Source organism: Dreissena polymorpha, chromosome 13 (genome assembly GCF_020536995.1).
Source record: "Dreissena polymorpha isolate Duluth1 chromosome 13, UMN_Dpol_1.0, whole genome shotgun sequence".
Classification (NCBI taxonomy): domain Eukaryota; kingdom Metazoa; phylum Mollusca; class Bivalvia; order Myida; family Dreissenidae; genus Dreissena; species Dreissena polymorpha.
The window spans coordinates 43,081,706-43,108,283 of record NC_068367.1 but is presented as its reverse complement, the minus strand read 5'-3'; the positions used below and the strand labels follow the sequence as shown (position 1 = coordinate 43,108,283).

General features: G+C 36.8%; 1 protein-coding gene across 1 annotated transcript; it reads right to left on the bottom strand.

Annotated features, from left to right (window-relative positions):
- Positions 1-8,112: 8,112 nt before the first annotated feature.
- Positions 8,113-23,284, bottom strand: LOC127856176 (zinc finger CCCH domain-containing protein 10-like). The gene is made up of 3 exons (XM_052392244.1): positions 23,231-23,284; positions 21,500-22,877; positions 8,113-13,313 (listed from the first exon to the last, which is right to left on the bottom strand). The coding sequence occupies exon 2, from the start codon at positions 22,689-22,691 to the stop codon at positions 21,534-21,536; it is 1,158 nt and encodes a 385-aa protein (XP_052248204.1). The 5' UTR covers positions 22,692-22,877; positions 23,231-23,284; the 3' UTR covers positions 8,113-13,313; positions 21,500-21,533.
- Between the last annotated feature and the right edge of the window lie 3,294 nt (positions 23,285-26,578).

Below are 26,578 nucleotides of genomic sequence, written 5' to 3'. Positions count from 1 at the left end.
GCCATAATTATATCAGCACTGGTAGGGAGAACTGTCATGAAATAAACCATTGAATTATAGTGTGCATTCACAATATATTAAGGTGAAAAACGCAATCTTAAAATAATGCAACGAATTTTTATAAATAAGTTACATGTTTCCTTATAATATGTTGGATACAATGTGCAAAGCAAACCATTTTTATCAGGACACTTTAAACAAGTAAATTGTAGAATTAATCATTCTTTATGCAGCATCATAATAAGCTATCCCTTGCCAAACGTGAGGCGCTAACGCACTCTCAAGTTGTATTTGGCGCCATTATTTATACCTGATGCTGCAATCTTATGTGATGCAACATAATATTAATTACATTTCAAAAGAGAAAGTCACACGTTCTCAATCTACAGACACTCGCTTTTTATCTTGTCATTTGTACTTGATTAAATGCAAGAAATAATGCTAAGTTACCTTCTCAACTACTTGGATACAGATTGCAACAAGGGCGTTGAATTGTGAACGCCCTTGACATGTTACCGACTAAAACATTAATTATAGCGACAAAACTGTTTCCTTCTATAAATGTATGCATTTTGCGGCTTAAATCATTTCACGAAGTATTGCGTGTTCCAAATATATTTCGAGCTACGGTTTTGCAATAAATATTTTGTCTGCTTTGATTTAAAGGGGATTCAACTGGTTACGCAATAAAATTAAACATTAAGCGATCTTTAAATACGTGTGCTTAATTAGTCTGAAGTATATAAAATTCAACCAATAAATTGCAAAGTAATAAAATTGATATGCAGCAAATATGTTGCTACCAAAAACAAATAATTGTAGTCTCATGTGTTATTTGTGTGTTAGTTCAACAGGCAATAATTCATATTCTAACACATTGCAGAGCATTGTGCATATAGTTTACATTCGATTAGATTCTGGTACAGCAGTGAACAGTGTGTAGTATTATTTTATTTAATGAAACACAAGCTTGTGTTGTACATGTTTAAATTTACAATATTTGCAAGGAATTTATCTTTCTGCCCCTTAATTATATGTTTCTCAGATAAACACAAAACAACAGGCTACCAATTTCTGCCATTTTGTTTTGCAATTAAAACCTTAACAAACAAAGTAAATGATCGCATATCTATCACATGACAAAAAAGTACAGTAAAAATTCGACTTGCAAACAACTTACATAAAGCATGGACAGTTACATAAAGACAAAAGTAAAAAAGACAAAAAGGAATTTTGAAACAATATTTAATTTGTATATTTGTGTTTACTTCCAATATATGGGTCCTCACTATATTCGGCATGAGTTTATGTCGGTTTAATTTATTGCATTCAGGATGCACATGTAACAGAGCTTGTTCCAATAAAATATTCCTTATATTCGATTATAGATTATGCCTCGATACTTGCCTATCAAAATCGTTTGGTAATAGGGTATTGGAACTTAATACGATCATCATCTTTTCCAAATAATGTTTAAAAAACGTTGAGATTTAAATAGATCTGAAATGTTCATATTCATATTAATTGTGAACACATGGAGAGACATTCAACTCTGTACATCCATGCACACTTGATATTATATCACGAAAAGTCGGACATAATGACATTGCCCCAATATATCCATTGCAATAGCAGCTTAACGTTATGACGTTACCATGCCTTCAGTGATCAGACTTGAACATCTCAAGACATCACATATACGATAATTCTACCTGATCATGTCAATACATGCGTGGCAATAACTGCCATTTTCTCAAAACTACTCATCTTAAATCGCAGAGTCTGTCAAACATTGCTAATTGACTTACATACGAAACAGACAATAATTATTTGCTATTGTTTCTTTACACTTAGCTGTCGTAAATTGGAATTATACATGCAATATACGGAGAATAATTATTTGTTATTCATAACATAAATGCAACTCAACTATACACCAACAAACGAATAGTTAAATATATATCAATACACTTATTACATAAAACAAGCATTAGTATTCACTTATTTTAAAGGGGCCTTTCCACGTTTTAGTAAATAGACAAACTATATTGTGTTTGTTTCAGATTCGCAAATGTATGTTGTTGGTTTGATATTTAGGAGGAAACAGTAATACTAAACATTTACCATGCTCTTAAATATGCATTATATGCATCTTTTGGCGATTTAAAACCCTGAAAATTATAAACGTTGCAACTCGAAACGATTGAATAATTTGGACAGTTCTGTGATACTACGAGGAGTGCTTATATAAAGTATAAAACGCACCCATCATTGTATGCGATGGCCGTGTGGTAAAGCGATAGACTTTTCTCCAGGGCTCCAGGGGTAAGTGGTTCGAGTCCATTTGAGGGTTACTTTTTGTCTTGCTTTAATTTTGTTCTTGTTTGTTTTTTTACCGGAGCTTATAGATCTTATGTTTACATTTGTCAATATAAAGCATTTAATCACAAACTTCAATACATGCCAAAATCTGTGAAAAGGCCCCTTTAAAGACACAACTGTTCAATATATACAAAAAATAACAATAAACATATTATAAATAAGTTGATGGAAAGGTGCAATTATGATTACTCCCTCATATAATAAGAACATACCTGAGTTCGATACTAACAATAAGATTGCTCAACATAATGTCCATATTTACTTAATTTCTAGATGTATTTTGTTTAGTCCTATTGATGATTGTTGAGTTACAAAGAGCGCAACACCAACGCGCGAACGTTTAACCCATTTATGCCTAGTGCACTCTCCCATCCTTGTAAATTGGATCAATTTATTTCAAAAATTAGGGATGTCTAGTAAATTTAGAATATTTCTTACATAACTGTCATTAAGCAAACAGCGCAGACCCTGATGAGAAGCCGCATTATGCGGCGTCTCATCGGGGTCTACGCTGTTTGCCAAGGCCTTTTTAGACGCTAGTCTTAAATGGGTTAAGAATGATAAACGAATTAATCAACAGTGATTTAAGTCGGCTAGATGGTAAATTACGAATTTTACACTATGGTATACTAATACAATATTATAAGATTTGTCATATTCGCTTTCACTATTTGCTTCTTGATTAAACTATACAGAATAAGCCACTAAAATGTTTTGCAATCTCAAAGGAAACAAAACATATATACGCGTTAAATGTAATCAAATCACGATCGACTTGAGCCCCTCTGTCGCTAATGCGATTGTTATTCGGGCGGCGTATATAGGCGAAATAAAAAAAGATATAATTTCTATGAACACACAATATATTCTGTAACATACATTTGGTTTAAGTGTGCATTATAATGATCGCTTTTATATGTGTGTGGAACTTAAAGATGTACTTATAACTATATTTTAAACAATTAAACAAAGTCTGTATTCCACTTATTTAAAATACTGGTCCATTGTGATTGGCGTTCTGTGTTCCCCCTGCAAAAAATATCGCAAAGAAATCTAGGTCAAAAGAGAACTTCCATGGCGAACCCTAGACATTACTATATAAAACGAACTGTTCTAACTACAAACATGTCATGTTAATAGCAGCATCTTATACATACTTATAGATACATATAGATGGTCGTTTAGAGGTTTAAACTGTTAAAATAATTCTTGTGGTAAAATGGACTTGTAATGTGTGTGTTTTATCAATGAAAAATAAGTACTTTTTTCGCAATTTAATCTTCTTGCATCCCATCCGTTTTAAAATAAGATTCATTTTTGTCATGTACGTACCAGCTAAGAAGGCGAGTTTTACTATGTTGTTCGAGGATCACCAATACATGCTAGTGTATTATAGTTGAGACTCAAAATAAATGTAAGACCAGCCCGGACACGTTATGAGTTCACATTCGATTTATAAACACCTTTTTGAAGAATTCCCACAGAAACAAACATTTTTACGCCAAACATGAAATACATCAAGACGCTAAGTATTCATTGCCTCACTATACCTGTTTTGCCATAGGTTCAAATAGGAAATCGATGATTGTTGCATTATATTTGGTTGACATAGGCAATTATCGGAAGTCGTATTGTGGAGTACTGACTGCCATTCAAAGCAAGGACATTCATGCATGTGACTTGCTTGTTACATGTCCGTTATCAATGAATGTGCTTTACTTCTCCTATATAACATCCCATCGGTGTATTTGAACTGAATAAATCATTTGAAGTCACCGAGGCAGGTAAAATGGTACTTATTACAAGGAGCATGTTTTGTTAGTGAACCATTAGCAGAAAAAAAGAAATACGCTCTTGCTCACAACCATTACCTGAATAGCATTTCGGACATTCAACATATGCTTTTTGCTTTTAATATATATATAGGTTTCCTTTTTTTGCAATAATCATTTGTAAGGTTATATCCGGAACGGTATCATTTTCTTTGTTGGTTAAATGACGTCAACAAGATTAAATAAAGTAAGAAAACAACTTAGAATTTATCAACTTGAATTGGTTGTATGCATATGCTTAACATATCTGACACTTGTTTACACCTTATTTACTATACTTGCCAAGATTATTTTAGTACACAGTCCCACAAAAGAGTTACAACATTCATGAACTGTTAATCTGTACAAAATACAATTCTTTTCTGACCTTACACATGTAAAAGCAACTATTATAATAAATATATAGATAAAATGCTTCAAAGATACCAACACACATATTTTCTAAACCAAAGTCTTAAAAACAGAAACACTCCCATAATGATGCTGACAAAAATGACCACACAACAACAGATGGGTACCAAACCAACAGCAACATGGGTCTTTTGTGCGTTAAGTTACTGTAAAAGCTCGCGAATGACCGTTCGTTTCGTCAACAATATTAATGGTATTGTTTAGTAATAATTTGAACATATCATATTCATTAAAACTATTTTATATTAATTAATTGACTTTTATTCTTATATAAAAATGAAATATGTATAAGCATTATAGCAAGGGTGATCTCAAGACTTAACGCCGATAATTTCACTATGTTTACGAAATAAAGCAAAGCAATTAAAAGTCGCTTTGTTTCATGTACAATTATTAAATGATATAAAAAGCACATCATACAGTGAATCTGTCACCTTTAACATCTCAAGGTAAGACATTATAATTATAAGGATTAATTTACAATTGTCAATAAACTGCGTATGCTAGTGTGAATAATTAAATGAATGATAGGAAGTGTAAGAGGTGCATTGTATCAACCGCAAAGCATATCCCTATATAAAAAGGAATACATGACATTAGGGTGATGTAATTTTTTACTACATCCAATGACAAACACGTGCAATTGGAACTTAAATCTGAAACAAGAATTGTGTTTGTCAGAAACACAATGCACCCTATTGCGCCGCTTTGAAGCCATAAATTTGACCTTTGACCTTGAAAGATGACCTTGACATTTCACCACTCAAAATGTGCAGCTCCATGAGATACACATGCATGCCAAATATCAAGTTGCTATCTTCAATATTGCAAAAGTTATTGCAAAACTTTAACCAAGGTTAAAGTTTTGGGACACACACATACAACGACTGACACAATGACAGACAGACAGACAGGCCAAAAAACAATATACCCCCGATCTTTCGATCAGGGGGCATAAAAAGAATAACCATCTTCATATGCTGCAATCTCTAAACTAGTGAAAAAAAATGTTTATCATATATATTGATTTTATTTGTGTTCACTAATAAACACTGAGAGTGTGGTTGTGTCATTGCTTGATTTATTGAAGCTGTAACGTAAATGTCCGTTATTAACGAACGATCGTAATCACATTAAAGTAGTGGTGGAGTTTTAATTAATCCGATAAATACTTAACCTTCATTGTTTATGTTTATTATACGCTCTTAACATATGTATTCAAAGTAACATGATAGTTTTTGCTTTCAATTACTGGATATAAATACTGCTCAGCGAAAATGAAGAATGACTTGACGATACGAATACTCGTTGACTAAGGTATCAGAATGCTAATTGTTAGTATTCACTCCCTATTCTCCAAATATCAAGAAGGTAGCATAATACAGTCTTGTCCAAAGACAAGAGTGTGACTTCGGGTTTTCGAATTCGAGAATTTGAATAACACGTGTTCAATATGTTTATCTTGACGATATCAAATCGGTGTTTAAATCTGTGAAAAATATTTTGTAACCAATCTGACCGCCATATTAAAGACTCAGTTTCGCTGAAACTTGATCAGAATAGTCAGAATGTTTATGTTACCATTATCTGAGCCGAGTTTATATATTGGTCACGTAAGACTTAAAGCCACATTTATCACACACTCTTAATTAAACGTGCAAATTGTAGTGACAAAGTCCAAATCGAATCTGGAATGTGTGCGTCCAAACAAAAGGCTACCAAGTTATAAATCTTTTTAAAACTCGTTACTACTCTAGAGAAGCCCCAAATGTGTGACTCAATCTTAATGAAATAGGATTATTTATATTTACCATACCAATACACAGTTTTAGTCTCGGTGACGTGTCAAAAAAATTGAAGACTAGGTAAGATGTAAGATGACAATAGCTGTGCATCTGGGTGTCGTGGATTTAAAACCTAGATCACCATGGAAATATGTTTATACAACGTATGTTCACTCTGAGGGTCGAAACAATAACTCAATATCCATCAGAAATGGTCAGAATATTTATTTTGACAGGCCTTAGAGTTCCAATCTGGGTTTTGAGTCCAAACATTACCTCGTTAAATTTTAGAAAACATTGTAACCACCTGAAAGGTCACATTTATGAGTAAATATTTGAAGAAACTTGTTCAAATTGTTTATCTTGACAACGTCTATGATAATATCAAGTCTGGATCACATTCATCAAAACCTTCACCAGTTCAAACCTTAGATAAACCATGTTACAAATACAGAAGCCTAATTCATTACCACTATGAACATATGGGTCAAATGTAGTTAACAATGTGGTCGAATGCCTTCAGACGCTCAACTGAGACCAGAAGCAACTTAACTGTTCTCACAAAGAAATGTCCACACGGCATCACAATAGACTTTTACGGAAAACTAACCTAGCAACTGGCAGCAATCCAATAATGTGTAGACAAACCTCACTCATTTTCAAGCTTAGCCCAGATATTTACAATCGTTAATTTTCAAAGTTTCACTGTGATTGGGTAAAAGACTTCTAGATGTTCTAATGATGTATACTAAAGAAAACAAAGGAAGACTGCCCTGCCTTACTGTGGAAATGCTGTTAGTTGGTAAGGAACCATATCTCACTTGTCTGAGATAACATTTGAACAAATGTTGAGAGAAGTTCACGAAGTTTGTGCAAACAATACCGAGTTGTTTTTATGTCCCCCAGTCTATACTAGGGGATATATAGTGTTTTGCCCTGTCTGTGTGTTGGTTTGTTGATAGATTGCATCAAACTTTAACATTGGCCATAACTTTTGCAATATTGAAGATAGCAACTTGATATTTGACGTACATGTGTATCGCATTGAGCTGCACCTTTTGAGTGTAAAAGGTCATGGTAATCCTTCAAGGGCAAATGTATGGGGGACATAATGTTTCACAAACACATCTTGTTTATTTTAGCTAAGACCAAGTTTTTGATCCCATATAACCCAGTTCCATACTCACAAATAAACTATTGAGGCAAATGTTCCGTTCAAATTCCATGTAGATAGGGCTAAAAATGACACCTCTGTAGTGTAAGAAGCTTAACATTTAATTGGACCTAGTAACCTTGCTTTTGACCACACATTATCCAGTTTTGACTGAGCCAATGTATAATTGAGCCAAGTGTTATGAAGATTGTGCAATAAATGTGACCCTGAAATGTTTTCTTTATTTCATTTTTACTAGTGACCCAGTTCTTCCCTCATGTTCCCCAGTTTGAATGTGATCCAGTTTTAAACTATGTCATGATTGGGACAAGGATTTTGATCAAGTTTCAGGAAGATTTGGCAATAGATGCGGCCTCCAAAGACTGTCCAATGCAAATTTTGATGATGTACAACAGACAAAAGGTGATCACAAAAGCTCACCATGCGAAAGTTATCGTTTAAAAACTATGTATATTATTGTTCAAATAGTTTCAGTTTATATTTGAAACGTGGTATAATTAAAACCAACAAAATCATTTTAATGTTTGCATTTTAATTTTCTTTAGTTCACATGCACACATCACACTTTAGTCATTTTTAAACATTTAACATTAATTGTTTGCACTCAACAAATTTAACATTATAATTAATAAATTTTCAAATTGTAAACTATGAACAGCTATTAACAATCAAGGTAGTGATCCATTGGTGATAATAATAATTATAAGGTAAGGTATGTTTTTACAAACAGCACTAAAGGTACAATATATTTGTAATATTATCTGAAACTGCCATGTTGCTCTGAAAGTTCTTTGAACAATAAGAATTTTATATAATACAGTAAAACTCGCATGCCATTAGAAATGTTTATAAATGAACATATCGTCAACAATTTTATATCATTTTTTAATGTAAGTGTTTCTGAACATTTTTTCTAACTTTTTTTCTAAGTATTCATTATTCGATGCATATTATGAAGTTGTTTATTCAGGATTTAAACTGAACTTTAGACATCATTATAGTGTGAGTTCTCATGATATAGATGGGAAGAAAAACTTATCTGGAACGTATTGATTTAAAAACCGCACATTAATGTGATTAAAGTCTTGCAATTGACGCCAATTACTGTAAATATAAACAATAATAGTAGATGAATAATAGGTGCAATTGTTATTTTTAAAATTGTATGTAAATAATTTAAATTGAAGAAGCAAATGACATCACCAAAACTGATATACATATAACGATAAAATAATAGGTTTTAACAACATGAAATACCAAAACAGACTTTGAACAAAACATTTGGGCCGTGCTCTGTGAAAAAGAGGTTTAATGCATGTGCGTAAAGTGTCGTCTCAGATTAGCCTTTGCAGTCTGCACAGGCTAATCAGGATCAGGGACGACACTTTCCGCTTTTGTGGTATTTTTCGTTCACAGAAAGTCTCTTTCCAGCAAAAATTCATTTTAAGTGGAAAGTGTCGTTCCTGATTAGCCTGTGTGAATTGCACAGGCTAATCTGGGATGACACTTTACGCACATGCATAAAACCCCTTTTTCACAGAGCACAGCCCATTTGCATTTTATAAGATCTGGTGGGTTGGCATGAACCAGCCACAGTGACAGTTTACATAAACACCAGTAAATGTACCTAAACAAGAGGGCCTGAAAGGCCCAAAGTCGCTCACCTTAGATATTATTGGGACAAATCTTCTGACCAAGTTTCATGAAGATTGGAGAATAAATGTGGCCTCTTGAGTGTTAACAAGGTTTTACTATAGCCACATTTGTTGTCCAAAAGTTTAAAGCAACCAAAACCATTTTTGAACTCATCCAAGATATCATTTGGAAAAATCTTCTGATCAACTTTCATGAAGATCCGAAAATAAATGTGGCCTCTAGAGTGTTAACAAGGTTTACCTATAGCCATATAAGGAAAAATGCCTTGCGGCCATGTTTTTCAACCAACCGGCATCATTTTCGAACTCGTCCAGGATATCATTTGGATGAATGTCCTAACCAAGTTTCGTGAAGATCGGACAATAAATGTGGCCTCTAGAGTGTAAACAAGATTTTACTATAGCCATATATAGCCATATAAGGAAAAATGCCCCGCCCCTTGGCAGACATGTTTTTCAAGCAAAGGTTACCATTTTAAAACTCAACCAAGATATCATTGGGACAAATCATCTGAGCAAGTTTCATGAAGATCGGAAAATAAATGTGGCCTCTAGAGTGTTAACAATGTTTTACTTAAGCCATATAAGGAAAAATGCCCCGCCCCCTGGCGGCCGTGTTTTTCAACCAACCGGCATTGTTTTCATTTTCGAACTCGTCCAAGATATTATTGGGATAAATCTTCTGACCAAGTTTCATGTAGATTTGGCAATAAATGTGGTCTCTAGAGTGTAAACAAGATTTTACTATAGCCATATATAGCCATATATGGAAAAATGCCACGCCCCTTGGCAGCCATGTTTTTAAAGCAAACGTTACCATTTTCGAACTCATCCAAGATATCACTGAGACCAATTGTCTGACCAAATTTCTGGAAGATTGGACATTGAATGTGGCCTCTAGAGAGTTAACAAGGCAATTGTTGACGGCGCACGACGCACGACGGACAAAAGGCGATCACAAAAACTCACCAAGAGCACGTTGTGCTCAGGTGAGCTTAAAATGTCTAAAGGTATAAATAAAATGTCAACCAATCATAGGGAACAATCATGGATAATTCACATCAAATAACACTCAAAACAGACAGTATATTCAAACAGAATAATACAGGGTTTAAACAACAACAATACAAAATATATATCCAACAAACTCAATTTTAATTGATCCTTATTGTTGAATAAATTCTCAGAAACACAGAAAACACAACTGTGTATTCATTATTTAAATCAGATAAAAACAAAAATCTAGTACCCCAAACAAATGAACATTGATAACAAAACATGTTTCCCCACACTTTGCTTCATTCATACACAAGTCAACAAGTTTCCATCATAACCGGTCTCACTTTCTGTCATTCTGTATTGAAGCCTGCTAAGCATATGAGTCGTGATCTGAGAAAACTGGGTTTAATGTATGTGCGTCAAGTGTCGTCTCAGATTAGCCTGTGCAGTCCGCACAGGCTAATCAAGGACGACATTTTCCGCTTTTATGACATTTTTTGTTTAAATGAAGTCTCTTCTTAGCAAAAATCCAATTTAGGCGGAAAGTGTCGTCCCTGCAATCCGCACAGGCTAATCTGGGACGACACTTTACGCACATGCATTATGTCCAGTTTTCTCAGAACGCGACTTTAGATAGTATCATTGATCCAAGTACAAGACATGTTCTACTATGCCTTTGAATTGTGTACAACAAGAAGGCCATGTAGGCCCTTAAGCATTCACCTGAGTCACAGACACCAACTGCTGACGTCTTGACCAGGTTATCTAGTTTTCTACCACACTTAACCCTGATTCAAACAAAATAAATATTTTGACCAAGTTTCATCAAGACTAAGAAATAAATATTGCTTATACAGCGCTTGTGCCCAAGTTTGTTGAGTCATGTGACCAAGGTTCAAACTTGGTCAAAGTATTGTCAAGATAAACATGCTTACCAAGTTGAATAAAGATTGAGTAATAAATGTATCATTTAGAGTGGTAACAAGATTTTTTAAAGATATATTACCTGGTGACTGAGTTTTTATGCATAGGACCCAGATTCAAAAATGGCCTAAGCATTGCCAAAATGAAAATTTAGACCAAGGTTCCATAAAGATTGAACTAATAAGGTTGCCAATAAATTGGTTACAATGTTTTTCCAAGATTGGACCTGGTGACCTGTTTTTTGGACATATATGACTCAGATGATAATTTGCCGGACATAGAGTGATCACAATAGATCACTATTCATGTGAGCTAAAAACGTGTCATGTTAAATGTAACAATAAACAAAGTACCTGACATGTTCTGATGTGCTTATGGATTTGTTTTAATTGCAACACTTAACAAAGTACATATACCTGACTTGTTTACCATGTCTGACAATATGAAGTTGTTTTCAGGTTTTAGCTTTGAAATGCTTGTAAAGACCAATGTTATACAGACCATAATAGATTTTGTCTGTTGTTATTTGTTCATAGAAACCTAACAATACTTCTTGAAAATCTGATCAAGTAAAACCTCTGAATGTAACAAGCCAGATAGGAATCAATCCATGGCCCCTTTTCAAGGCCCTACAAGTCGTTTTTAGGATGACCTAAAACATCAGCTTTAAAACAAAACAGATTATCTCGTCAGATAAGCGTATCCTGTCCAAGCATGCACAGTTGTACTGTCTAAGTATTTTAACTGAATGCATAACAAGGGCTGTTTGTAAAACATGCATGCCCCCCTATATGGGCTATAAGTTGTAGTAGCAGCCATTGTGTGAATACGTTTTTTGTGGTGGTGGTGGTGGTGGTGGTGGTGGTGGTGGTAGTAGTAGTAGTAGTAGTAGAAGTAGTAGTAGTAGTAGTAGTAGTAGTAGTAGTAGTAGTAGTAGTAGTAGTAATAGAGTAGTAGTAGTAGTAATAGAGTAGTAGTAGTAGTAGGTGGTGGTGGTGGTAGCAGAAGAAATAGTAGTAGTAGTAGTAGTAGTAGTAGTAGAAGTAGTAGTAGTAGTAGTAGTAGTAGTAGTAGTAGTAGTAGTAGTAGAAGTAGTAGTAGTAGTAGTAGTAGTAGTAGTAGTAGTAGTAGTAGTAGTAGTAGTAGTAGTAGTAGTATTAGTAGAAGAAGTAGTAGTAGTAGTAGCAGCAGCAGCAGCAGCAGCAGCAGCAGCAGCAGTAGTAGCAGTACTAGTAGTATTAGTAGTAGTAGTAGAAGTAGTAGTAGTAGTAGTAGTATGCATTACAAAAATGCAGTTAGCCTTACATTTGGTAAAATTTAAATATATTACAAGGGAGGCAAATCTGTAACAATAAATTTAAACTTATTGCATTTGTTTCCCCTGTAGTGTATTAACTCCCCTGTCCTGCTTATATTTATATTAATCAACAAAATTAAACATTAACACAATATTTAATATACAAAATATACAAAAAATCTCATATTCTGATAATATTTTTACTGATCCACTGTATTTTACTAAAAGGATGATGTTTCATTGGACTGATAATTATAGATTTAGGATTACAGACCAGTTGCTTCAGTAATATTGTTCAGAGTGTGCCCTGTTGGCGGCGTATGCATTCTTGAATTATCATTCAAAAAACCACTTTACTATTTAGAGTCACCGTGACCTTGACCTTTGACCTAGTGACCTCAAAATCAATAGGGGTCATCTGCGAGTCATGATCAATGTACCTATGAAGTTTCATGATCCTAGGCCCAAGCGTTGTTGAATTATCGTATGACAACCACCTGGTGGACAGACAGACCGACCGACAGACCGACTGACCGACAGACCGACATGAGCAAAGCAATATACCCCCTCTTCTTCGAAGGGGGGCATAAATATGTGTTAGGCAGAATAACGCCATATATTATAGCCAGAAAAAATACAACATATCTGGATGAATAAGGCATATTCATAGAAGCATTTTACTGTGCCCAGAGATGGACAATGTCCATATCACTAAGGATGTTCATCCCTTTTGGACTGGATACCAGATGTGTCACGACCCAGGGCTCATCCAACTGGCCAGGTGTGGCAGCTTTCGGCATGGGATCCCAATCATTTTCCTGTGTGCAGACATGCTTGAAATCACCAGGGAAGTAACTGAAAATGCAATTAATAAAAACACAGGTTACATGTTTGGCATTAGAAATAATGATACGGACATAAACATACATTACTAAAACACATGTTTTGTTGCATGATTCTGGCATAATTGAATAATACAGCACAAATAAACACAAAAACAGAGAATATATGTTTGTATGTAATTTACAGATACATTTAATTATTTTCAATGACAAGAACATGGCTATATGTCAGGGGTTTTAAGCACTGCCTGCGCCTCCGTAAAACGGAGGCGTTCCAAAAGCAAACGGACCCGATCCCTGCAAACCGAAATTTAAAAAAAAATCCCAATTTCAAAAAAAAATAATTTTTTTTAGAAAGAAGTGTCGTTTGACTTATGATTGTTAGATTTTTAATGTTCCAACTCATCCGGCTGATGTGTATCATGTCAAAAAGCACTGCTGTGAGAGAGGATTCAGCACCATGAACCTGCTGTGCTCCCCATTACGCAGCACATTCACACAAACCAAACTTACTCATCTGATGCTTACCTGCATTGAAGGTCTAGATCTGAATGACAAAACATTGGAGGAGCTGTGTGATGCTTTCAAAAACAGAAAGCAGAGAAATATTATGCAGTAACTTGTGTGACTAACCAGTGTTTGTTTTGGTAAAAAATATCTGCTATAAGTGTTTGACTGTACAGTTCTTATCTCAGAGTGTAACTGTAAAAGTAAAAACAAAATTGCAGTACTTGAATAAACGTTAATCATGCCCAATATTGCATGTGTTTATATAAAGAAGACAAAATAACGAATAAAAACAAATTTATTTGTTAAACCAATGACTTATTTAAGCATGATAAATTCACAATGTTTTCCCAAAATGATCCGTTTCATCGAAGCAAAAATTCTTTGTCGATAAAAAATTCCCAATTTGGTCAGACTCCTTTTCCCAAAATAGGCAGAAAACCCCCTGACTTGACAGTTAAATCCCAGGCCAGAATGTTTTTTAATTAAACATTATCAACGGAAGTAAATGATCCTATATCTATTACATGACAGAATTAGGTCAGTGCAAATTTGACACTCAACCAACAAACGTCAAACTTTGACAGACATTTATTAAAAAAACAACTTTAGACATAAAGTGTAAGTGAAAAATTATTTATGATATAAATTTGTGTTAACCTAGACCTCAGAATACAATTTTATGTGAAACTCATCTATATATGGCATATATATTGTCTGTTTTATTTTACGACATATAATGCACATAACACAATATCTAATACAAGTAACACAGTTTGTTTTAATATTATTTTGGTATCTGAAGGGTTTGTCAGGAAATGTTTACTTCAAAGTGCCCTTTTCACGTTTTGGTAAATTGACAAAATTAAAAAAAAAATGTGTCAGATTTGCAAATTTTCGTTTTAGTTACTGGTATGATACATGCAACAAAACAATAATGCTGAATAATAACTATGCTTTAAATATACATTATATGTATTGTTTGACATTTCAAAAACCCGAAAATAATTACCGGTAAGCTATACAAACCCAAAACAATTTAATAATTTGGAGAGTTCTGTTGTTATTGTTATAAACCACTCACTTCATGAGCATGGATGGCCCAGTGGTTCAAGAACTTTTTCAGTAAAATCACTTGTATTTTTTTCAATTATATTTTTCTGTGATATGTGTTGTTAGAAAGAGGTAAATGAAAGCAAAATAAAAACGCATTGTGAATCTGTCCAAGCTACATGTAAATTTGACTGTTACTTACTGTTTCTGAGATTTGGAAAGTTATTTTTTTTTAGCTAGGAAAATTGGTTGCCATTATCAGACTTGTAATGGGAACTATTCAAATAGAACATTAATTGACAGGAAAAGCACAGTAACATATCACATTCCACTTGTATTACAGTTACAGATGTACCCGCAGCTATTATTACAACTTCCCACAATCTACATTATTGGTCATCCACAAAATTGCAAACACATTATTTATATTAGCATTCTTTACAATTTTGCTTGATATGCATGACACAATATAATAAAACTAGAAATGGCGCGGCAGAGGCCGACGCGTATCCCCACGCCGAATGTTTGACCTAGGTGTGCCCCAGGGTTGGTAATGGGGCCATGCATAGCTGAGATTGACTGTATTGTCATAAGAGAAGTTCATCATCAATAAGAAGTGAATTGGTGTAGAAATGAAGAAGTTATAGTAAAAGGCAATTTTGGGTGGGTGTGACATATGTGGGCAGGGCGCCCCAGGGTTGGTAATGGGGCCATGCATAGTTGAGATTGACCGTATTGTCATAAGAGAGGTTCAGTATCAATTTGAAGTGAATCGGTGTAGAAATGAAGAAATTATAGTAAAAGGCAATTTTGGGTGGGTGTGGTCTATGTGGGCGGGGCGCCCCAGGGTTGGTAATGGGGCCATGCATAGTTGAGATTGACTGTATTGTCATAAGAGAAGTTCAATATCAATTTGAAGTGAATTGGTGTAGAAATGAAGAAATTATAGTAAAGGCAATTTTGGGTGGGTGTGGTCTATGTGGGCGGGGCCCCAGGGTTGGTTATGGGGCCATGCATAGTTGAGATTGACCCTAATGTCATAAGAGAAGTTCAGTATCAATTTGAAGTGAATCCGTGTAGAAATGAAAAAATTATAGTAAATGGAATTTTTTGGTGGGTGTGGCCTATGTGGGCGGGCGCCCCAGGGTTGGGATTGGGGCCATGCATAGTTGAGATTGACCCTAATGTCATAACAAAAGTTCAGTATCAATTTGAAGTGAATCCGTGTAGAAATGAAAAAATTATAGTAAATGGAAATTTTTGGTGGGTGTGGCCTATGTGGGCGGGGCGCCCCAGGGTTGGGAATGGGGCCATGCATGGTTGAGATTGACCGTATTGTCATAGGTGAGGTCCAGTATCAATTTGAAGTGAATCGGTGTAGAAATAAAGAAGTAAATGTAAAATAACCTAAAAAAATGAGTGATAATTTCTGACGCGGCCCCACCCCAACCCCTATAACTTTTGACCCAGGGGTCAGATCAAAATTCCAAATAGTGCAGGGTCGCACATATGCTCATAGCTACCATGTGTGTAAATTTCAAGGTTCTAGTGCTTTTAGTGTAGGAGGAGATAGTGGCCAGGACGGACGGACAGACGGACGGACAGACGGACGGACAGACGGACGGACGGCGGAGATCACCACAATATCCCCACCTTTTTTTCAAAAAGCGTGGGGATAATGACCAATCTGCATAGGCAAACATAATTTATGTAATAAGGTTTTGTAATATACATGTAATAATGCAGTACAATCAATAATTTGCACCTACTCTTGCGTCAGCATGTAGGAGGGTAATGAAATGGGAAAGATCAATGACAAGTCATAGGATGAAGGAGACATTTGTAATCAGTACAAAATAGTTTTGCTACTAAATGTTGTATTGGCAACAAAAAGCATATTGTAAAGAAAACAATCTAAAAACTAGTAGTTGCAGAGCTCTACAAACAATATTGACAAGAATTGACACGTGGCTGACACAATTTTTCTTAACTAACTAGGGATTTTTCTTACTTGAGAGGTTTTGTCTTATTTGATGTACGTATCAACAAAGTAACATGCCTCTACTATTAAGGTCATCCTAAGTTTTCATTTTAGGTTAAATCTTTGCAATCTTTCAAGGGGGGACCAACCTGCAATCTGAGTTTGATTATCATAATTTTAACAGTCATAAAAAAATAAATTGTCTGTTGATTTTAATTAAAAAAATTGATTGACCATTTGCTAATAATGAAAATGTGTGTATTACAGTAATTTACCTGAGTGTTATTATCCCCACGCTTTTTGAAAAAAAGGTGGGGATATTGTGGTGATCTCCGCCGTCCGTCCGTCTGTCCGTCCGTCTGTCCGTCCGTCTGTCCGTCCGTCCTGGCCACTATCTCCTCCTACACTAAAAGCACTAGAACCTTGAAATTTACACACATGGTAGCTATGAGCATATGTGCGACCCTGCACTATTTGGAATTTTGATCTGACCCCTGGGTCAAAAGTTATAGGGGTTGGGGTGGGGCCGCGTCAGAAATTATCACTCATTTTTTTAGGTTATTTTACATTTACTTCTTTATTTCTACACCGATTCACTTCAAATTGATACTGGACCTCACCTATGACAATACGGTCAATCTCAACCATGCATGGCCCCATTCCCAACCCTGGGGCGCCCCGCCCACATAGGCCACACCCACCAAAAATTTCCATTTACTATAATTTTTTCATTTCTACACGGATTCACTTCAAATTGATACTGAACTTTTGTTATGACATTAGGGTCAATCTCAACTATGCATGGCCCCAATCCCAACCCTGGGGCGCCCGCCCACATAGGCCACACCCACCAAAAAATTCCATTTACTATAATTTTTTCATTTCTACACGGATTCACTTCAAATTGATACTGAACTTCTCTTATGACATTAGGGTCAATCTCAACTATGCATGGCCCCATAACCAACCCTGGGGCCCCGCCCACATAGACCACACCCACCCAAAATTGCCTTTACTATAATTTCTTCATTTCTACACCGATTCACTTCAAATTGATATTGAACTTCTCTTATGACAATACAGTCAATCTCAACTATGCATGGCCCCATTACCAACCCTGGGGCGCCCCGCCCACATAGACCACACCCACCCAAAATTGCCTTTTACTATAATTTCTTCATTTCTACACCGATTCACTTCAAATTGATACTGAACCTCTCTTATGACAATACGGTCAATCTCAACTATGCATGGCCCCATTACCAACCCTGGGGCGCCCTGCCCACATATGTCACACCCACCCAAAATTGCCTTTTACTATAACTTCTTCATTTCTACACCAATTCACTTCTAATTGATGATGAACTTCTCTTATGACAATACGGTCAATCTCAGCTATGCATGGCCCCATTACCAACCCTGGGGCACACCTAGGTCAAACATTCGGCGTGGGGATACGCGTCGGCCTCTGCCGCGCCATTTCTAGTTTATGTGGGGGTTCCTGCTATTTAACTCTTTTCCACTAAGATACGTATTTTGACCACATTGACGTATTTGTAGTCCCTAAGAAAGTTCAATTAAATTGAAAACCTTTATTACTAAAATTAAGTTTTAAAGGCTTCATAATGGCAACTCTTAGATACTGATGAACAGCATAACAGCATAAAACCTGAACAGCCTGCAAGTTACTGACAAGACTGTTCTGATTTTATGCTGGTTGCAAAAGCCATTTCCACTTTGCTTCTTATGGGGAAAAGGGTAAACCCTATGGACCCACAAGCTCACGACCAATATAAATTGTGAATTAAAATCAAGTTAAATAGGTGTTTTTCCGCTTGTATAATTACGTTTGAAAAGATTTTAAGTTGCCCTCACTTACTTTAAATAATGAACAACAAAACAAATAACGTAATGAAAGGAAAATATTTACATAAATCTGAAACATTTTATACTAAACTCGAAAACCAGAGAAGTATTTAAAAAGTGTGAAGTTGAAATTGAGCTTGTAACAAATAGCAACACAAAAATTATATTATTTTCACCCTAAAGTCGGACCTAAATATGATGCTCTGCTAATAGACTTTCTAAAGTTGTATTGCTTGCTATAAAATAATAATTAAAAAAATTAACCCAAAATCTATTTGGATGGAATCTACACTTTAAAGAGACAACAATCAACAAATGATGTCATTGTCCCATTTTCTTCTAGAATCTGTCAACCGGAAGAAAGCAATAGAAGACACATGCAGGTAATGTTCATTGATAACAGACCTGTCAATGCGTGCCTGGATATAATTGCCATATTTCATGTCAGGCTCTACCATTACCATAACTCTCATGACAATCTGCCTTCATAAATATTCAACTGAAATCTCAGTTGAACCTTGCTTGTTCATTTTAATAAAAGACAATCTAGTCAATATTTTTTCGTTGTTCCTATAGATAAAGCTTTCATTACATTAGAATAATACATGCAATTTCCAGAGAAAAATTATACCCTTAGCATAACATATTAACTACATCCCAATTATTAATCAATTTAACCAGGCTGTATTTTACAATACATATCAATAAATAACAGTACACTAAGTGAATAATTGATACTATAAACTTGGTGCATTTGTTTAAAAGGCATAATTTCCCCCCAAAAGCACTCAGCTGGCACCAATTTTCAATTAACCATACTTCATTGTAAAACAGCAGCAGGCTAATAGAAAACTGTTAATAGAATACAAAAATTCTTCAAAGGTATTTATTTACATGTATATGAAAAACGTAAAAATCAGCATTCAGTATATGGGTGACTCACTGATTTCTGGCCCCCACCCCACACTGCATGCTTTCTGAGATGGTTATTATAAACAAAAATCGGACATATGTGTTTGGACAAGTAACTGTATCGTATTAGTTAAAGCCCGCCGCAGTTGTAACAGTATGCTTTGATGTAATTGTTGATGCTAACATATTCAAATTCCAAACAATACAATATTCTTAACTTAAAAGGATTTAAAAACCAAATAAAAAACCAAAATTAGTCCTACTCCAAACTCTGTCCTACTAATAAACAACAGCCTGTACCTTCAACGTATTGTAGTTCTTAAGTGAGTGTTTCTATTGCAAGCCATTTAATTAGACCATCGATTTTCAGAAATATGCACAGAAATGTGCTTCCATACTGAATAGACCAATCAATACAAATCTCCCACTCAATGTCCACCTGTGCATTTATTCATAAAGTACATCCCATTATAAATAGGACACATGGAGATTTGTTTTAAGTCATGTATGCATGTAAACATACCTTTAAACTCTGAAAAATCATTATTAAACTACAGTGACATGTAATCCATCAAATAAAGATTACATAAACAAGATTATACAGGAATGAACAGTCCTCTGCCTCTAAACAAAGTTCACTGTAACAGAAAAAGGTACCATTCCCAAGCCAACTTTTTCACAATTTTCCCAATTTGAAGATTAACATTTCCCAAATCCTCGAAGAAAATTTATCCAAAAGACAATTATAAAATCAAGGATTTGCCCGGCAGGGCAAGTTGGTTTTTAGGTTAATGTTGAGCCCTGCTACTTTAAACTGCTTTTTGGACTTTTCTTTCTTGAAACAGGACACTTCTCGGCATTTATCCCACTCTGATTTAGCCATTTTTAGAAGGATCGTACAAGACAAAAAGACTCATTTACATATAAGGATTACAAAGACATTTATAACGTTGGCCCCTGATCACCAATTAAATATTAACTGGAAATAAATCAATTTCAAATGAATAGATTTTTTTTAACAAAGGAGCATAAAAGTCTTAAAGATGACAGAGTTGTTTTGTGAAATAATCTCAATGATTCATAGAATTAACACAAATTCTACCACGGCACGTGACTTGTTTTCTATATACAAAGAAAGAAAACTACCGTGGGTTATTAGTTTCGTATTACCCCAATATACCAACGGAGGTAAGTATGACGTCACTTTGATTGTCTGCGCACTGTTTATGAATGAAGACGACGTCATAATTGTTGTGGTGACGTCATGTTTTCGCGGAAAAGTGGAGGACATATGGTTAATATAATTCTCATTTAATACCTTTAAATCGTGTTAGAACCGATATAATCGACGTGTAAGTGTTGGTAATTGCGGTAATAACCAACAGTATGTCATTCCGATGCTTGTTAGCAAACCACTCGGGCTACGCATCAGAACTCCATACCGTTGGTTATTACCGAAATGACCTACGGTAACCCGTCGAGTATTGATTAAGTAACCACTAAAACAAACATAACACACATGGGACAACAATAAATATGTAGGGTAGATTTTAACAAGAGATTGCCAAGCAATATGGTCCCCTACCGGTGAAACTTCTCCATTGTCAGTAAAAAAAATTATATTTTTTATTTGTTGCCATAGCAACCATAATTTTTGACGTAGAAACAAAATGAAATGACGTGCATAATCTCCATATTGCCATCGATCCATGTTTCAAGTTTCATGAAAAAATATGAAGAACTTTTAAAGTTATCGCAGGATCCAGAAAAGTGTGACGGACTGACAGACAGACTGCGTGCAAACCATAAGTCCCCTACGGTTTCACCGGTAGGGGACAAAAACAACAGCTACATCTACATGCCCTTATCCTAATACTCACATAGCAGGCAACATTACAGAGTGAACAGTCACTGTCAGTGGGCTAGACTACTCGCAGTCATTCTCAGCCCTTGCGAAACAATAGGGTAGGAGACCAGTGAGCCATTAATATCGATACTCTGGGCTAGGCTCTGGTTATTGGATGGTTGCAGGCCAGACATTGTTTGCGGGAGAGAGATGGGTACAATCACAGGCGGGTTCATTGACAGGGTAGCGGTGTTGAGCGTCTGAGGTGCTGCAATGCTGCACTGCCCCCCTGGGCCTTGGGAAGCAGCTATCACCTCATGGACCATTCGCTGTTGTAAAGCTTGTTGCTGCTGCTGCGTTATAGTGGACAAGTCATTGCTCAGCGCTATTTGCTGTGCTAGGCTGTTATTTAAATGATTCAAGGATGAAGCTTGCAGTGCAGCCTGAACACCAGCGGAGTTTAATGTCTGCAATATACTGGTTTTACTCACTCTGTAGCGTGCGTTTTGCTCCAAGAGTACCTCGTTAGTTGCTGTGAGGTCTGCAACTTGCTTTTTCAGCTCATCCACTTTCTTTCTCAACATTGCATTCTCGTCTTCAAGCAGCTGATAGCTACGTGGCTTTGAATTTGGTGAAAGCTGTGGGTATCTACTCTCAAAAGATCTAAATCCATCATTTGAAAACTCTGGATCAAGTCTCCTGCGTTTTATGCTCACTTCAGGTTCAAACTCGAACCTATCAATTCTTGGGTCCTTATTAAAAACTTCTTTATTAAAAACTTCCCTTCCTTCTGATTTTCGCTGTAAAAATTCATATTCCGCACTTGATATGTGACGATATTTACACTGATCGCCACGTTGACAACTACCTTTCAAATTATCCTTACATATAGGAACACGACCTTTAGCCACCATTTCTGCATGATTCACACCGATGCCAAGCGAGGCAGCTTGCAGAACACGTGGCGGAAGCTCACCTGTTGATCTAGCATGCTCTTCTTCCTCCCTTGTACAGTGGAGAAATGCACAAGTTGGTCGTCTGCAACCATTGTTTTTGAAATCATGACAGAATGTGTACTCTGATATTTTCTTAAATTCAGTTGTTTCTTGCTCTCCTGGGTGTCGGTATCTGCACCGTTTACCACGCCTGCAAACATTGCGCAGAAAATCCCGACAAATGTCATTTGTATTACCACCCTCACTCCCACTTTCACTATGGTCAGACATTTTTTCACTGCTTTCTGATATAGTTATATGATTCTCTATAGATCTTGATCTTTTGCTTTACTTGAACAGCATCCAAGCAGAACAAGTGCCAGTACTTCATAAGACACAGGGTAAGTAATGACTTTTCCAAATGGTAATGTAGGCTGAATACGCTTTCACTATTGGTGAATCATTCAAGAGAAGTATCTGAAACAGTTAAAAAGTTAGTAGTTTACTAGTTATAGTTACTATGATTTTCTCCACTAATTCAAGCAAAGCATAAATATAACAACTGTATCTCTAATTGTACATTAAACTATTTCACTTGCAGTAAAGCATTTGGTAAAAAAATTGTAAAACTCAGGTCACTCTTGAATGTAAAAACATAAGACATGTCGAAGTGGTCACAAGCATTTAAGAATGTTGTGAACAAGAAAGAATTTACAAAGACATCCCAATTTTCCATAAACTGCCAACATCCAATATCACAAATGTAACAACTACACATGAAATACTATTCCATTAATTAAAATTTAAAGTGCATTAAATATACATTGAACCTGTAAATTAACTTTTTTAATCTTCCAACTGCCTCTTTTAATAACAAATTTGAATCCAAGGGAGGTAATTATAAAAATTAAAGGCAACAAACCACCATATGTTGAAACTAAGTATAAACACAATTAAACAAATTTTTATACAATCTTGCTACCTCAATGCAACTTTGTTTTTATTTAAATAAGGAAACATCAGAATTTTCGGTTTTGTGATAAATATTATGTCTCTCTGTGTCTGTCTCTATGTCTGTCTCTGTCTCTGCGGTGAAGCAGCGCAAGAATCGTTTTGTTTCTGAGCTACGTTACCATGCAGATGTAATTCGCTCGAAAGATTTTGTGGCGAAGGCGTTCGGCAAACCTGCGATCAAGAAAGCTGGTTTAGGTGTGCCGCTGAATGCTCGTCAAAGAGGTGGTAATCAGGTACGGAAGACAACTTGACAACCGTAGACTTTCTCGGGATTACAGTCCGGATATCCGGCTCTACCTGCCACGGCTTCGAATGTCCCGGCAACTGTGTCGCTGGGAGAAATCAATGTGGAAGAGGCTTCAGGAGACGACAAAGAGCTGTCCATGGAAACCGAAGTGCTTTCGGTTATAGCGCCAGAAGAAGATCCATCAACTTCTTCTGTCTTCACGGCGTTAGATGAAGTGGGACAGTTCTCCGTCGCCGATGATGTGGGGCAGTGTGAAGATACCCCACTGATCAAGGATGAGGTTATTTCCGTGTTAAGCGACTCTGAAACAGAAGGACGTGCTCCGGTGGAGGGGACTCCGATTTCGGTTGGAGTCTCTAATACTGGGGTTACTTGTATCCCGGTCGAGGCTGGGAACCTAGCATCTTCGGTGATTGCCACGCAAGTCTTCACCAACAGTTCCCATGTTGTGAGGAAGCACAGAAAAACGGAAAAGACGTGATCAAATGAGGGAGGAACCAGCCGAATCGACACCAGTTTTGCACGAGTGTGTGCCGGTGATAAAAGTCCTGAAACCCTCAGTTTGGACCAGACTGGGTAGTCGCATGGAAGAGCCCACGAAAAAGAAACGAACGTCCCGTTGTCCGTTAATGGGATGTACATCAGAGTCTCGCCATTTAAGCCGACATGTCTACCAGAGGCACCTTCCTGAGAGATTTGAGCTAGGAAATTTGGCGGATCCGGCTTGGCAGGGAGCTCGGTTGCGACGGCTTAGATGGCTCGCTCTACAGCTCGTCGAAGACGACAGGCTTGGTATTCTGCTAGAATCATGACTTGGGAATCAACGCGGAGGTATCTCTATCTGAAGTAGATAGACAGTGGTTGTCCGAGTTCGCCCGTCAATCAGGATGGCCGGAAGTGGACTTCGACATTCAACGTCTGAACTCGCAGGCTCTTTTTGCCCATTGGCGTGTCATTGTCGGTCTGCTGAAACACATTCTAAGGCATCGACAAGTTCACTTTTTCAACCTGGACAATCAGTACCGTCCCGGCTGTGGCTGGGTTACAAGTTTAAATCCCCGACGTGGAGCATCAAAGTACCCCGACACCCCCGGTTGTGGCTGCGACTGAACCTGCAGGAAGTGGAACGGCTCATGCTGGTTCTAAAGTACTGAATATGTCTGTCCGGGAGTATCTGGTAGTATCTGGACAGGCAAACCTCTCGTTGGTTAGGGGGAACACATCCCAGGCGTCAGTGCGACCGGAAGCGACCAGGATTTCGGCCTTCGATTCCCATTTTCACCTGGACCGGTCTCTAGTGAAATTGGGAATGCCGTACTATTCTGGATGCAGATGTAGGGACCAGACCCCAAGTTGAAGTGGATGTGGTAGGAGGTGTCCTGATCTACTGTGACCCCGAGACCTACCCGACATCTTTCCCGGCTCAGGCTGGGTTTGGTGTCGCGGTGGGATTACATCCCCGGAACGCGGCACGATTCAATGCTGAGCTCTACCGTCGTTTAAAGCAGCTCCTGAGGAACGAAAGAGTAGTGGCACTGGGAGAAGTTGGGTTAGACCGAACCGAGCCATCAGAGACTTGGGGGCTACAGAAGGAAGTTCTGACAAGGATACTAGAGTTGTCATCCCCTTGTCAACCAGTCATCCTTCATATCCGGGATGGGGAGGATCGACAGTCCGGAGTGCTTTATCTGGAATGTCTCGAGTTGTTAAAGGCCTAAGTTGCTCGGACGCAGAAAGTGGTGCTACATTGTTTCACCGGCGAACAAGAGGTAGTGGTTAGCTGGTGTAAGGCGTTCCCTAATTGTTACTTCAGTTAATCAGGACAGGCCCGGCTTTTCACGGAGGCGCAGAAACAGGCAGTCCGAAGGGTCCCGGCGAACAGGCTGTTAATCTCTCTCTCTCTCTCACTCAAAAAGTGCATGTTCCGCTTCGATGTGCATGTGCTGGTGTGTGCACTTTGGACATAAGACGGCTTGTTGAAGGAGGTGTTTTGAAGCATAAACGAAACAGGAACTTCATAAGCGAAAGGCTCTCTGGGCGGATCTTCGCGACTCTCTATATGGTGGCCGGTAACAGGCTCTTGTGAACTTCTTTGAGAAACGAAAACGAAAAATCTTTATATTGTTCAAGCCTCATTCGCCAGTGACTGGTTTCGTTCTGGCGCACTGCCTACTCTTCAGACAGATTTCCATTTCTCTTTTGACGGGAATACACATTTGGTTTTAAAGCTCATTGAATAGTCTCCAATGTGATATTTCTGCAGAATTTTCGATCATTAAAAACAACAGTAATGGATATTTAAATAAAATGACAGAAAACAGCTTTTTTCAAAAGAATTTTGAAGAAGCGGTAAAATATAATAAAAAAGTATTTCCTGTTTGCCACGTACCAGCCCGGACACGTTATGAGTTCATATTCGATTTACAAACACCTTTTTGAGGTAAGAAGAATACCCACAGAACAAACATTGTTACGCACAAACATGAAATACAACAAGACGCTAAGTGTTCAGAACCTCACTATACCTGTTTAGCCATAGGTTTCAATAGGAAACCGATGATTGTTGGATTATACTTTGTTGACATAGGCAATTATCGGCAGTCGTATTGTGGAGGATTAACAGCCATTCAAAGCAAGGACATTCATGTATGTGACTTTCTTGGTACATGTCCATTATTAATGACTGTGCTTTACTACTCCTATATAACATCCCATCGGTGCCTTTGAACCGAATAAATCATTTGAAGTCACCGAGGCAGGTAAAATGGTACATGTGTCAAGGAGCATGTTTAATTTGTGAGCCATTACAGAAAAAAAAAAGAATACGCGCTTGCTCACAACCATTACCTGAATATTATTTCGGACATTCAACAAATGTTTTTATCACATGCTATAGAATGTTTCTTGTTAAATAGAA